Source organism: Cynocephalus volans, chromosome 9 (genome assembly GCF_027409185.1).
Source record: "Cynocephalus volans isolate mCynVol1 chromosome 9, mCynVol1.pri, whole genome shotgun sequence".
NCBI classification, from domain to species: domain Eukaryota; kingdom Metazoa; phylum Chordata; class Mammalia; order Dermoptera; family Cynocephalidae; genus Cynocephalus; species Cynocephalus volans.
In genome coordinates, this window is record NC_084468.1 from 64,829,901 (window position 1) to 64,845,882 (window position 15,982).

General features: G+C 32.1%; 1 protein-coding gene across 1 annotated transcript in view; it reads left to right on the top strand.

Moving 5' to 3' along the window:
* Window positions 1-15,982, top strand: part of USO1 (USO1 vesicle transport factor) — a 66,393-nt gene that overhangs the window by 15,980 nt on the left and 34,431 nt on the right. Inside the window, exon 4 of the mRNA XM_063108697.1 lies at window positions 4,952-5,028. Coding sequence (XP_062964767.1) covers window positions 4,952-5,028 — 77 coding nt within the window. The remainder of the gene's footprint in view (window positions 1-4,951; window positions 5,029-15,982) is intronic.

Genomic DNA, 15,982 nt, shown 5'->3' on the forward strand with positions numbered 1-15,982 from the left:
ATAGGGAGATTATCCTAGATTATCCAGGTGGACCCAGTGTAATCACAAGGGTCCTTAAAAGTAGAACAGTGTACAGCAGAAGAGGAGGTTGGAGTTGGTGATATGAGAAGGACTCAACCTACTGTTGCTGGCTTTGAAAATGGAGGAAGAGAGCCATGAGCAAATGAATGTGGGTGGCCTTCAGAAGATCTGGAAAAAGGCAAGGAAGAAGATTAGTGTGATGATTATATATACTTATAATCTTTCCTCTTCATTCCATATGTGTTAAATCATATACCCATTTTTTTTGCTGAGTCTTAAAAAGATAGTAATGAAATGACTAACATCTCAATGTGGAAAATAGAATGCAACCTCATATGTAAAATGGTCTTTATTGTCATGTCTAGTACAGAGCAGAAAATAAATGTGTCAATACTCTTGATAAAGGTTAAGTAATAAAATTTTTTTTAAATATTGCACATTTACTGTGTACCAGGCATGGTGCTTAGAAGTAGGGTGTACCACATAGCCTTGTGAATGTGTGAATAAATAATTATACTATAGCAGGGGTTACTGAGTGTTTTATTGTGACTCCTAGACATCAAAAAAGCAAAACTCCTATGAGCCTTCTTTTGTTTCATTCCTTTTCCTGTGCTAATAAATTCTCTTTTGCCTCTGATTCTTATCCATTTGCAAAGTGTTCTGAGGTTTGTTTTCTTTTTCTTTTTCTTTTTTTTTCTTAACTTCATTGAATGCAAAGATCAACATTCTGTAACCATCTCTCTTTCCTTATGCTCTCATCTTCTTTACAGTTTCATGCTTCTTCTTCTGGACTATGCAACTAACACTGAGAATCTTTCCACTGAATGCTCTTCATCCTTGGGTGCATCATGGAAAGTTTTGTTCCCTTTCTTGGCATGACCTTTAACTCTCCTGGCTGTGGGTCTACATTCCCTATAGCCATCTTAAGGAGAGACTGCTCATTCTCTTAACTCCCACACTCAGGGCCAAAAGTTGTTTCTCACTGATGTTTCCAAACCATGATACCTCAATAGTTTCTTTTTGTTGTAAATTGAGATATAATTTATATATCATAAAGCTCACCCTTTTAAAGTGGTTTTAGCATATTCAAAAAGTTGTGTGACCATCACCACTATTAAATCCAGCACATTTGCATCACGTCAAAAAGAAATCCCTTGTTCATTAGCTATTATTCTTTATTCTCTCCTCCCCCCAATACCTGGGAACCACCAATCTACTTTCTGTCTTTATAGAGTTGACTATTTTGGATGCTTCATTTCAATGGAATCATATACATTTGACCCTTGAACAATGCAGGGGTCAGGGGTGCTGACCTCCATGCGGTAGAAAATCCACATATAACTTTTGACTTCATTGCACTTTTCTCCAGGTTTCTGTCATGCTGCACTGATTAACTACTTAAATACTAATAGCTTACTAATGGCCTGCTGTTAGTTATGCTACCTAACAAGAATGTATGCATACCTAACCAAAAATTTCCCAATATATTTATTGAAAAAAATCTGCATGTAAGAGGACCACACAGTTCAAACCCATGTTCAAGGATTAGCTGTAATGTGTGGCCTTTTGTGTCTGGCTTCTTTCACTTAGCATAATATTGTAAGGTTCATCCATGTTGTAGCATGTATCAGTACTTTATTCCTTTTTATGTCTCAATAATATTCTCTTGTATGGATATACCACATTTTGTTTACTCATTCATCAGTTGATGGCCATTTGGGCTATTTCCACTTTTTGGCTATTATGAATAATGCTGCTATGAATATTCATGTAGTGAACATTTGTTTTCAGTTGTCTTGGGTACATACCTAGGAGTGCAGTTACTAGGTCATGTGATAACTCTGTTTAACTTTTTGAGGAATTCAGCTGCACCATTTTACGTTTCCACTAACAATGTATGAAGGTCCAGTTTCTTCACATCCTTGCCAGCATTTTTATTGTCCTTTTTTTTTTTAATGGCCATCCATTGGGTGCAAAGTTGTATTTCTTAATTTCATTTTGTGATTGTGGTTTTGCATTTCATTTCCTTAATAACTGAAGATGCTCAACATTTTCATGTGCATAATGATCATTTGTATTCATTTATCTTTTTTTGAGAAATGTGTATTCAAATCCTTTACTAATTTATAATTGGATTACTTATCTTTTTTAATTGTTGAATTGTATATATATTCTGAATACAAGTCTCTTGTCATATATATGATTTGCAAATATTTTCTCCTATTCTATGGATTGTTTTTTCACTTTCTTGATGATGTTCTTTGAAACACAAATGTTTTTGATTTTTGATGAAGACCAGTTTGTGTGTTTTTATCTTTTGTAGCTTGTGCTGTTGGTCTCATATCTAAGAAACCATTGCCTAATCCAAAGTTTTGAAGATTTTTATGCCTATGTTTTCTTCTAAGAATTTTGTAGCTTTAGCTCTTACATTTAGATCTCTCATCCATTTTGAGTTAATTTTTGTATAAGGTGTAAGGTAGGGATCCAACTTCATTCTTTTACATGTGGATATCTAGTCGACTCAGCACCATTTGTTGAAGAGACTATTTCTTCATTGAATGGTTTTGGCACCTTTGCTGAAAATCAATTGAAATAAATGTTACCACTTATTTCTGGACTGTCAGTTCTATTCTATTTGATCAATATGCCTATCTTTATCCCAGTCTTGCTCACTATAATTTTGTAATAAGTTTGAAGTTGGGAAGTGTGTGTCCTTCAACTTTTTGAAGTGTGTTCTTCTTTTTCAACGTTGTTTTGGCTATTCTGGATCCCTTGCATTTCCCTGTGGCTTTTATGATCAGCTTGTCAATTTCTGCAAAATGGGCCACTAGGATTTTGATAGGTATTGTGTTGAATCTGTACAGTGAGTTGAGATATATGAAGGTACTTCAAAAATTTCATGGAAAAATATAATTAAAAAATAATTTGAATCTTTCCATGAACTTTTTGAAGTACCCTCTTAATAACATCTTAACATTACCTCTTCCTATTGATGAACACAGGGTATCTCTTCATTTATTTGGGTCTTGAGTAATTTCTTTCAACAGTGTTTTGTAGTTTGCAGTGTACAAGTCTTGTACTTCTTTAGTAAGATTTATCCCAAAGTATTTTAATCTTTTTGGTGTTATTTAAATGAAATCATTTCATTAGTTTCATTTTCTGATTGTTCATTGCTAGTACAGGTTTAGTATCCCTTATCTGAAATGCTTGGAACCAGAAGTGTTTCAGATATCAGATTTTTCCAGTTTTTGGTGTATTTGCAGATATTTCCCTAATCTAAAAATCCAAAATCAGAAATGCTCCAATGATCATTTCCTTTAGGTGTCATGTTGGCACTCAAAAAGTTCCAGATTTTGGAGCATTTCAAATTTTGGATTTTCAGATGAAGGATGATCAACCTATATGTAGAGATACAGTTGAAAAATAAAAATAAAAACAAAGTAAAAAATAAACAAAAAATAAATAAAAATATTAAAAAAATAAAGAAATGAAACAAGGAAAAGAAAGTACAATTGATTTTTGAATACTGAGCTTAAGTCCTGCGACTTTGCTGAATTTGTTTATTCTAATAGTTTTTTAGCAGATTTCTTGTATTTTGTTTTGTTTTCCTTTTGGGTGACTGGCCAGTACCAGGATCTGAACCCATGACCTTGGCATTACCAGCACCACTCTCCCAATTGAGCTAACCAGCCAGCCCAGATTCCTTGTATTTCTGTGTACAAGATTATGTCATCTGTGAATAGATGTAGTTTTACTTCTTCCTTTCCAATCTGTGTCTTTTATTTCATTTTCTTGCATATTGTTCTACCTAGAACCTCCAGTTCAATGTGAATAGAGGTGGTGAAAGGGGGCATCACTCTCTTATTCCAGATCTTAGAGGGAAAGCATTCAGTCTTTCACCATTACATATGATAATGTGGGATTTTCATAGATGCCTTTTATAATATTGAGGAAGTTCCCTTCTGTTCCAAGTTTCTCAGTTGTCTTTCTTAAAAGATACCTTTCAAAATTTCTCAAAAACAAAACAAAACAAAAAAATTACTTTTGAAAACCCACTTCATTTGACATTTACGTTCTCTGTTGTAACCCGCTTTGGTACCTAATCTTTGTTTTCATCTATCACTCCTGATCACTTCTTCATATTCACTGAATATTTGGGACCTGTATCTCACTCTTGCTTTCCACTCTATGTGCCATCATCATCCTTCATGATTTCAAAAATCTATTTGTCAACAATAAAAAAATCTTATACTTCCTGATTTTATAAATAGTACATGTTTGCCATAAGATGTTTTTGATTTGTTTTTTGTTTTTTTAAGAAAATAAAGTATAGAGAAGAGAAACAAACTCGAGATATCTTACCAGAAATAACAGATAAAACAAATCATATATATTAACATACACATACATAAAATTAACTGGGTTGTGCTAGTTTTGCTGGTTTTAAAGTTGGGTTTATTTTACAAATTTATAATGTTTTAAAATAAATATATATAGAGAGAGACACAGACATATATACATATATTGTTGTATATCATGTAGATCATTCTTAATTTTTGTATTCAATTTTTTCCTACTTGGCATTATATCAAGGGTATTTAATTACCATGTCATTAAATATTCTTTGAAAATAATTTTTTTATTGCTCCTTTATATGAATGGATTTGCCATACCATTTTTTTTATTATTAGATATTTAGGTTACTAATTACTTTTCACTATTACAAATAAGCCTTTACACATTCTTTGTCGTTTGCACTATGATATTTTCTTAGAGTAGTTTTTTAGAAATGGAATTGTTTCATATGGTCTTGCTAAATAACCATGTGTTTATTTATTTTTTCCAGCCCCTTAAATAACTGTTTAAAAATGCTTGTAACAATTAACACTCAAACTAGCAGTGTGTAAGTGTAATAATTTCTTTTTTCCAGTTCGGATTCTGAAATAATAGGTTATGCTTTGGACACACTATATAATATAATATCTAATGATGAAGAAGAAGAAGTCGGTAAGTTTCCAGTTATCTTCACTGTGTTTCTGTTCATAAAATTAACTGGGTTGTGCCAGTCTTACTGGTTTTAAAGTTGGGTTTATTTTACAAATATATTTATAAGGTTTTTTATATCTTTTTTCATTTTTTTAAAAAAGCAAGGTAAAGACATAGGCTTAGTTCTAGAAAAGTATCTTTAAGATGATTGCTTCGTGTGTGATTTGGAACATAATGCAATGGAATAAGATCCTTTCTTTTTTAAGTAATATTTTTGCCCTCTTTGTATTTGGTTTTAGATATAGTTAGGCAGTATGCATATTAGACAGTTCTGGGTTAAATAATCATTTCTGGCTATTGATTGAAAATCACACTATTATATTTATTATTACCTCATGAACAGTACAAAATTAGAGGGTTTTTTCCTAGTAAATACTTAACCTTTTATTTTTTTCCTTTACATTAAGTCTGTTTGGTGTACAATGATATGAATCAGTTTGAAATTCACACATTTCTTTGGTACATGCTCCTTTTCCTTTTTCATTTCAAAATACTTGCATACTTAAAGTAATATTGTCATTTACTTCATATATTTTATTGACACTATGTGAAATGCTTGATTGGAAGTTTGTGTACATTTTGTTGTATATTTTGCAAAAACATATGCAGTGGGTAACATTTCACAAAGCTGTTGAAGAGTGTGTTCCTCATATCAAATTGGCTGTTGCAGTAGGACATAGTGGGTTTTCCATTATTCTAGAAAGTGAGAAGGATGGATGTTTTTATGTATTTTGTAAATCTAATTTAGACTGGAATTATATGATCCTTCAAAATTGTGAGTAGACAAATCATAAAGAAATGTAGATGTATATTGACCTTGCACATATTTTATTAAAATAAAAGTAGAGCAGGAATATATATAGATATTAACTACACAAAATACCAGAATATGAACATTTGAAACTAGGGTGTGTTGAATAGTCAGAATTCCTTAGACTTAAATATCTTTTTGTCTTAAATTTTTATTTCACTGTGTTGTCTAGCTTACAACTTAACTTTATTAATTTCTCAGGGGTGTAAAATAATTAATAAACATAATTTAGTACCCATGGAAAAAGAGGTTGTCAGTCATATGACAACTCTTAGATTCAACACACATAAGAACACACTGTGAAGAAAAAGATACTTAATTCTTCCTAGTTATTTCTAAGGTGAGAAAATTAAATGCAACACACTTGTTCAAACACTTAAAGAAAAAGACTTTCCCTTTTTTTTCTCTTAGTTGTTTCAGATTAGAAATTTAGCTCTTTTTCTAGTTAGTTTGCAGGGGATAATTTTTCTGTTTTTTAAAAAAAGGTATAGCAACAGTATTTCTTAGGTGATTTCCTTGTTTAAACGTACAGTATAATCATGTTTAGATTCCACTCTTATTTTTCTTTGTGTATTTGGGCTCTTTATTTTTAATTCAGCACCTAAAAATGATCCTTTGGATAAAACAGGATAAAGAATTCTTTCAATAAATAGTAGTAGATTCACTTTTTCTAGGGACTTTGTCTTCTGAAAATTTACTCATTGTGAAAGAGTCAATGTTTTTAAAAAACTGCACATTGAGAAATGTGTCCTTCAGTTCTGTTATTGATACTTTCCCTTTACTGCTTTATCAAAGATAATTCTTAACTGACATAATAAACTCCCTTTTAGAGTTCCTTATCTTAGTAATATTTTATAACCCCTTAATTTAATGGTAAATCTGTCTCATAGTCCTAAAACTATAACATATACTATATCTCTTTTAAGATATCTCAGATGCTTGATGAAAATGAATGAGTCTCTTCTTTAAGAGATTATATTGCTTATTTGATATTTGTAAGCTCTTTTTGTATATATTACTACATAAAAATTGTTTTATCATCCACTTTATTTTTGTCTACCTTTTCAGATGATGTTGAAGGTAAAATATTGAATTTATGTATGCATGATGTTTTAGGCATAATTTCTGATAATATAAAAGGACACTGTCAAATGATGTTTCTTCTGGCTGGTAAATAAATCAGATTTGTTTCACTATATAAGAATTCCTTCATTAAAGAAGAATATTTGATAATCTTATATTGCTATTATTTGTATGGCTATCAAGTCTGTTTACTGTCCAGAACACATAAAATATTCTAGTGCATCTTTTCATAAAATTAAACCTTTTTCTGGGGTAGGACAATTTACTCAAAGTTACTTTTCATGTACTACCTGGAAAAATTTTTAGACAGTTTATTAAAAATGATATTTGAATGTGTGTACATGTTCATGTACGCATGCATGTTTTATGTATATTCAATAAGAACTGGAAGATATTTCAGTTCAGAGAATATATTTACATTGATATTGTCCCTTTAAAATAATGCATGTACAGTAATGTATCGGTTACTGACATTTTTTACATTAATTCGTAGAACTCACCAGTATTTTCTTTCTTTTCTCTGATGCTCTGTTTCTAGTTCCATTTACTTTTAGCATTGATATTCTTTTCCATCATAATTAAAGTAACCAAGTTTTATTTTATTTTGTTTTACCAATTTTCCTGAGATGCTTAACTTTTTTAAATGAGGAAGGGAATATTCTTATCAAAAGTAGGTTTAAAATGGTAGATAACAAAGTTGCCTATGCTAACAAAAACTAACAAAGAAACTAACTTAAGGTATGTAGCATTACCTTTTGTAACATTTGAATCCCTTGTTTGAAATCAGAAGATACTAGAGCATTGTGCCTCAATTCTTGTCAAGCTGTCTCATTGTTGCACAGTACAGTTGTCATTTCTATTATTGTTTCATCATATTTGTATAGAGCCTAAAAATTTACAAAGTCCTTTTATGGTCATTATCTTACTTCATCCTCGTAGCAGCCTATGAGGTAGGTGGTATTTTTTTCATCTGTTTTTAAAGATAAGAAAATGAAAGCCCAGAAATTATGTAACTTGTATGGTATCATCCAATATATAGGAGAACAGTATTTTTTTAATACATTTTTTCTCTTTCTTTTTTCTTTAGTATTCCATAGATTTCTGATTGGATAAACTGTGGCCAATTTTACTTTATTTTTCTGACTAGATTATATATTAAATTATGTAATTTACATAACTAGTTTATAGAAGATTCGGATAAATGTTAAAAAATATAGGTGTACCTGTTTAACTAGTTGACCACAGAGTAAAAGAAGATTGCTGATATTCCCTCAGTCTGAGTTAAGAATAATTTTATCAGAATACTTCCTTTTATAAAGCAGTTTTGTTCTTCATAATATGGCTTGTGAACTTGAAATGAAGTCGAGAACCAAAGAGAATGTACAGAAATGTTTTTGAATATTGTTTACACCTCTGGAAAAAGTACAACCTTAAATATATATTTTTTTTTCTGCTGGCTAATAATACAGGGATTGAACCCCAGACCTTGGTGTTAGCACCATGCTCTAACCAACTAAGCCAAACGGCCAGCCTCCTGTAAATACATTTTAAGAATAAATTTATCTATGTTTGTTTAGCTAAAAGCCAGTCATAAAAACAGGCCTGTCCAGAGGTATATATAAAGACTTTTTTAAAAGCAGTCTTTCATTGTACATACCCACCTTAGGTTTATTTTCACTGTGGTAACAAAGGGCCATTTCATTTTTATTTCATTTTTTTCATTTATCTTACAGTAAAGGGTCATTTACAGGTTATAATAGGTATAGCATATAGTAATAAACTATAGGATGTAAAAAATAAACTTAGCTCTAGGAATTGTAATTTAAGTATATTAGATGAGAAAGGATGGTTTACTTGTCTCATATATTTGCTTATATATCCAATAGATATTTCTCATAGTTGTAGTTTACAACTTTTAGATATAATTAGTGTAGTAGTTTATAGTAGTTATAGCTTAATTTACTGTTGCACCAAAAGCTTTGAGTATTACCTTAATTGCTTAGCTAATTTTGGGGGACTCTCATTGAAGCTCAGAATTACTGCCTTGTGACTATAACTTAAAAGAAGTGGAGTGTATCTCACTAACACTTTTTTATATTGACAGTATTAAGCCAGAGGAACCATTGATCCTTGGAACAGGACCATATTTTACCTAGATCAATTCAATTCATATTTTAGTTCATTTCAAAATATAGATCTTAATTGTATACTGAAAAGCGGCAGTATTTTATATAGTATAACTATAGAATAAATCAAAGGTATTAACTCTACCTCTTGCTAAGTTATTAGCTTGTGCTCAATGCAAACAAAATGAATTAAATTTTTTCTGCTATTAGACCTGCATTCCTTAAAGTGTAGCACAAAAGTTCCAGAGAGTGCTCTGTATTAAAAGGGATCCATAGTTAAACATACTGTATTTCCTTCTGAAGCTTCACAAAATTTACATTAGTATAGTAAGCACTGAGAAGCCTGCAATGAAGAAGCCTGTTATACTTTGTTTAATCTAGATATACATATTTACCCACAGGCACTTGCTTTCATGAGTTGCCTTTTCTTTCCTTTTTTTTTTTTTTTTTTTTTTTTTTTTGGCAGCTGGCCTGTACGGGGATCAAACCCTGTACCTTGGTGTTATTAGCACTATGCTCTAACCAACTTAGCTAACCAGCCAGCCGCTTCCAGATACCTATAAACGTGCCACACTATCCTGAATTTTTAAACCTATAGGTTGATTTGTTATGTTTACCTACATAAAAATATTTCAGCATTTTAAAAATCATTTCATAGGAAGAATTCATCAAGTCTGAAAACATCAATCATGGTTTTTTCCCCTTCCTTTCTAAATTAGTTTACAATTTCTAATATTTTCCCAAATGTCACTGACTTTTGCTTTCAGCTTTTCTCTAGAAATTAAAAATTTCTAGCACAAGGGCATTGACTGTCTTAGTGAGCAAGATTGTTTGATCCACTTAGTATTTTAAATCATTTGAGTAAGTTACCAGTATTACAAATTGGGAGCTTTCACATCAATTTTTGTATTTTAGACTTTTTTAAGTTGTCTGATGATTGACAGCACCTGGGCCTGCATCATTTGCACATGGCAGCAGTCAGCCAGTCAGCTGCAGCTGAATAACAGCTGCTTCCCTTAGACAGGGCATGTACTCTTTTTTTTTTTTTTTTTTTTTTTTTAAGACTACTGCTACAGGGTCTTGTGGTAAAGGAGAGAGATTGGACTCTTTATCTTCCCTATTGTCTTACACTCTGCCTGCTTGGTTCACATTACTATCTTGCCCCTATAGTTGAGTTTACATGCTCTTGTATATTCACACCACTCAGATAAACATGATTGTAGTAAATTGTTTTTCAGAAGCATGATTTTATTAATTATACACACAAGTGTTATTCAACAAATATGAATATATGCTAAAAGGAAATAGCCCTACAAAGTACCGAGGATTAGGTCAACACATTACTATGATCTTAATTTCTAGAGGGAGACAGTTCTAGGGAGGAGAGAGTATGTTACTTGTCTTCTGAACACAGATTTCTCACATATTTGGAGAGCTATTCACTTGATATATGTGGTCCCCATGGGCCACTTTGTGTACAATTTTCTTTATTTGCTTTTTTATCTATAGAATTTCATTAGAATTTGGCTAGATATTTGTTCCTGTATCGTCCCCTATATAGCCATAGTTGATTATGGTTCTGGGATGGCTTGAAAAAAAGATATCTCTACTTGGATTTCTCCCCTCTCACATGGTTGATTAGGGTTCTGGGGTGGCTTGAAAAAAGATAGCCCAGCACATTTTGTGGGAATTTTTTTTTTCTTTTTGGTACATGGCATTTACCGCACTCAGGAATCAGGGCCTCTATTCATAGCTGATATTAAAGAGGGAAATTTTCAAAAATTTTTTATCAGCTCCCAAATTCCCATATCTTTTCCAGTTTCTTCACATACTCTCTTTCCATCATTATGTCAACTTGCACATAAAATGGAAAGGGTATACAGTTCTTGGTACTTACCTGGTATGAAGTTTTTCTTTTCCAACTTCACTCTTAAAGGACAAAAATCAATTGTTTATTAATGTTAAGAAAATACGCAGTAAATTTATTTTTATTTAGAATCAAAACAGTCATAAATTCAAATAACTACTTTTTTGGTAGATTGCATGCAACTTTTATGAAAATAATATAGACATAAGGTAAAATATCAATATCAGGATATACTTTTTACGTCTTTTGCATCTTGGTGATAATACTCATTAATGGCAATGTTACCAAAATCTGAAACTTTTTTCTGAATCATCAAAGGAAGATTGTCTATGTTCTGTATCATTTGAAAACTTGGTAATACATATATAGCTTATGTTGTAAATCTTAGGACTGTGGTTCTTAATTGAGGGTAATTTACCTGCTGCACAACACATACTCAGAACATTTGGCAATGACTGGAGACATTTTTGGTTGTCACACTGAGGGGAAGTAGAAGAGTGCTGCTGGCATCTAGTGGGTAAAGACCAGGGATGCTGCTAAATATCCTACAGTGCACAGAGAGCCTCCCACAACAGAGACTTGTCTGACTTGAAATGTCAGTTGTGCCAAGTTTGACAAATCCTGTCTTAGGAATAATGAATATGATGTGCTGCTGCTGCTGCTGCTGCTTTTGTTGCTGTTACTGCTACTGCTGCTACTACTATTTATTGAGCACATTATTTTATCAAACACTCTGCTAGATGTTTTACTTATTTTGAATCCTCAAAGAAAACCCTGTGTGAAAGACATTGTCCCCATTTTACAGATAAGGAAACTGAGGCTCGATATAGTTAGGCTACTTGCCCAAGGTAACATGGCTACTAAGTGGTTGAATATGAGTTTAATTGGTCTTAATCAAAAGCCTTTGTGAGCTTCTTCGATTATGATGTACTGCTACTCCAGAAAATGTTTGACTACTCCACACTCTAGTCATTCTGTAGATAAAAATTACCTCTACCTGTTAGTGATGCCACTTCAGTTCTTGATCATATTAAGTTCAGAGGTAGCACTCTACCTACCAGTATCATTTGACAGTTCATCACTCCTTTCTCCTTGAAACACTGTCTTCATTTGTTTGTCAGTCTCCCTCCTCATCCCCTAGTTTTCTTCTTGTCTCACTGGCTATTCTTTCTTTGTCTCCTTTGCAGTTTTCCTCCTACCCCAACCTCTTAATTCTGGAATGCTCCAGGCACAGATTTCTTTCCTCTTCTGTTCTCTCCTTTGATGATCTAACCCAGGCTTGTGACTTCAAATATCATTTACATGCTTGCCACTTTCACATGTGTATGCCCAACCCAGACCTCACTTCATTTCTCTACTTGGATTTCTCCCCTCACACACACAGCTCTATTGAAGTATAATTGATACACAATAACTGCACATATATATAATTTGATGAGTTTTGACATATGTCTAAACCCATGAAACCATCACAACCATCACCAAAATGAACCTATACAAAACTTCCTGTGCTTTTATGTAATCTATCCCTCTTCCTTCTTGCCCTAGTCATTCACTGATCTTTCTGACAGTGTAGATCTGTAGATTAGTTTGTGTTTTTCTAGAATTTTATATAAATGAAATCATACAGTGTGTACTGGGGGGTTTTTTGTTTGTTTTTTTGGTCTGGCTTCTTTCACTCAACATAATTATTTTGAATTTCTTTCATGTTGTATATCAGTAGTTCATTTTTTATTGCTGAGTGTTATTCTGTTGTATGGGTATGTAACAATTTTTTACTCCATTCTGTTGGTGGGCATCTGGGTTGTTTCCAGTTTTTGACTGTTAAACTTTGATTAGGTCCATTTTATCAGTTTTTTTCTTTTATAACTAAGGCATTTTGTGTCCTATTTATGAAGTCCTTTTTATAATTTGGACTTTTAGTGTTCTATTTATAAATGCTATAAACATTCATGTACATTTCATTCATGGATATATTTTCTCGTTTCTCTTATACAGTGATATAGTTAGTGTATGTTGATAAGAAACTGCCAAAACATTTTCAAAGCAGTTGTACCATTTTACATTCCTAGCAGTAGTGTGAGAGTTCCATTTCCTCAAACTTTGTGTGAGCATTTGAAAAAAATTTTAGCTGTTCTATTATATGCGTAATGGTATCTCATTGTAGTTTTAATTTGTACTTCCCTTATGAATAATGATGTTGAACAACTTTTCATGTGATTTTTTGCCATTGATATGTCTTTCTTCTTTGGTAAAGTCTTTATTCAAATCATTTGCCTGTGTTTTACTAGGCTGTTTGTCTTATGTGTACTTGAGTTGTAATAGTTCTTTATGTATTCTAGATCCAAGTCTTTTGTGATATATATGAGGGTACTCAAAAAGTTCATGGAAAGATTCATATTTTCACTTAATTCTATTTTTTCATGAACTTTTTGAAGTACCCTCATATTTTACAAGTGTTTTTTTCTCAGTTTGTGACATTTCCTAACATTGTCTTTTGAAGAGCAAAGTTTAAAATTTTGATTAGGTCCATTTTATCGATTATTTTCTTTTATAATTTGGGGATTTTGTGTCTGTCCTATTTATGAAATCTTTGCCAAATCCAAGACCATTAAGATTTCCTCCTATGTTTTCTTTTAGTTTTATAGTTCTAAGTCTTACAACTAGGTCTGTAGTTCATTTCAGTTTTACACTTAGGTCTATGATCCATTTTTAGTTAATGAGTCTTTCTGGACATTCTGTTCTCTTCTGTTGAGCTATATATCTTTTTGCCTTTGTGGCACTGACTCAAGTATTGTAACTGTACAATAAATCTTAAAATTATGTAGTATAAGTCTTCCAACTTTGCTATTCAGAATTGTTTTTAGTTCTTCAGACTGTCTTAGGCCTTTATATTTGCATACCAACTTTAGAATCAACTTGTCACTTTCTACATGATTCGGATTCTGTTGACTCTATACATTGATTTGGGGAAAACTGACATCTTAATAATATTGCACCTTTCAGTACAAGTATACGGTGTATCTATTTATTTAGGTCTTCTTTAATTTCTCTCAGCAGTGTTTTGGAGTTTTCAGAGTATAAGTCATGTATATCTTTTGTCAAATTTATCCATTTTGGTGCTGTTGTAAGTGGTACTGTTTTTTAAATTTCGATTTGTAATTGTTCATTGCTGGTATATAGAAATACAATTAATTTTGTATATTGACTTTTATCCTGCAATTTTGCTAAGCTCAATTACTAGTTCTAATAGCTTTTTTGTAGATCCCATAGAATTTTTCACATAAACATGTCATTTGTAAATAGTTTTACTTCTTCTTTTTTAATCTGTATGCCTTTTATTTCTTTTTCCTGCTTTATGGAACTGACTAGGATCTCCAGTACAATGTTGAATAGAATTGGTGAGAGTGGACATTCTTGCCTCTTTCCTCATCTTATGGGGAAAAACATGTGGTCTTTCACCATTAAGTATTGTGTTAGCTGTAAGTTTTTTGTAGATGCTCTTTGTCATCCAGTCTTATGAGTTTTAAATATCATTTATATGTTTACCACTCAGACCTTTCAGCTGATATCTATGTTTGTACTTATCCAGTTGTTTACTTGGTATCTGCACTTGGATTTTTGTAAGGTGTCTCAAATTTAACGTGTGCAACACTAAACTTCTGATTCTCTCTATGCTCTAGGCTTGCTTCTCCCATAACGTTTCCCATTTCACTAAATGGCAACTCTATCCTTACAGTTCTTCAGGCCAAAACCTTGGGATCTCTCTTCCTTTTTTTCCCATTCACACCCTTGTCAATATGTCAGCAAGTCCTGTTTTCTCTATTTTCATAAAAGTCATAACCCTTAAGGTCTAAGCCACCTTCATTTCTCACCTTGATTATTGCCTCCTGTTCCATCTCCCTATTTTCCTTGCTTCCTGAAAATCTGTTTTCTCTCATCATAGCAGCCAGAGTAATCTTTTTAAAACCAAAGTATTTTTTGTTTAAGTAGTATAGTTTTAAGGCTGAGAAACAGTTAATTGTTTTACTAATATAAGAAATGAGTAACAAATATTTCTTAGAGTTTCTGAAAGATAAAGCCAGCATATTTGGGTACTTAATCAATAATGGAAAACATTTCCTTTCTACTTTGGCCTTTTTCCCTTTCCTCTACAAATAGTTAGATGAGATTATCACTGTCACTGTTAGATTGCTTTGCTTTTCCTGTCATCTGCTGGTTTTTTTCTATTTCTACACTTCATGAATATTAAAATCTCACATTTAAAAAATAACTTTTTGAGGGATAATGAATAGATTTGATCTTGACTGCCAGATCCATTGGCTTATAATCACTACCTAGAGCAATATGTGGAAAAAGATTTTGATGCTCAGCATATGCTGTGATCAATTAGCTGTGACTGGTATGGGTCTTTAATTAATGGATGAAGGGATGGGAAGTACTACATTTGCTGTCTCTAAATTGAGTTTGTAACATAGGCAGATCTTAACTGATAATTTGCTTTGGCAATTATTGCTTCCATTTTAGTGATCCTTTACATTTCTCTGATGAAGTACATTGAAACAACAAATATTTTAATCTAAAGACTTCTAAGCATTAAGGACAAATAAATAATTTAAAGAATAAATGAAAAATTAAATGTCAAATTCTGATTTTATTACCAAATAGTTTTACAGGATATATATATGAAAAAAATACTGAAGAGTTTGCAGTAACAATCAGCAAAGACTATGTGTTTGATAATGTTTTGAGATATAATTTATTTACAATAAAATTTACTCTTTGAAGTGGTATAGCCCTATGAGTTTGGGCAAAAGTATACAATAGTGTAACCACTACCACATTCAAGATAGACTATTTCTGTCACCCCAAATAGTTCCCTTATGTTGTAATACAAGTTTAACTTTATTGCCAGAGACTATGAGTGGGGGGGGCAGTGGGGATGGTGGATTAAGGGGTACAGTGCACTGCTGTCTATTCTAAGTGAATCAGTGTATAGTATACGCATGTATTGAAACAATACCTGTG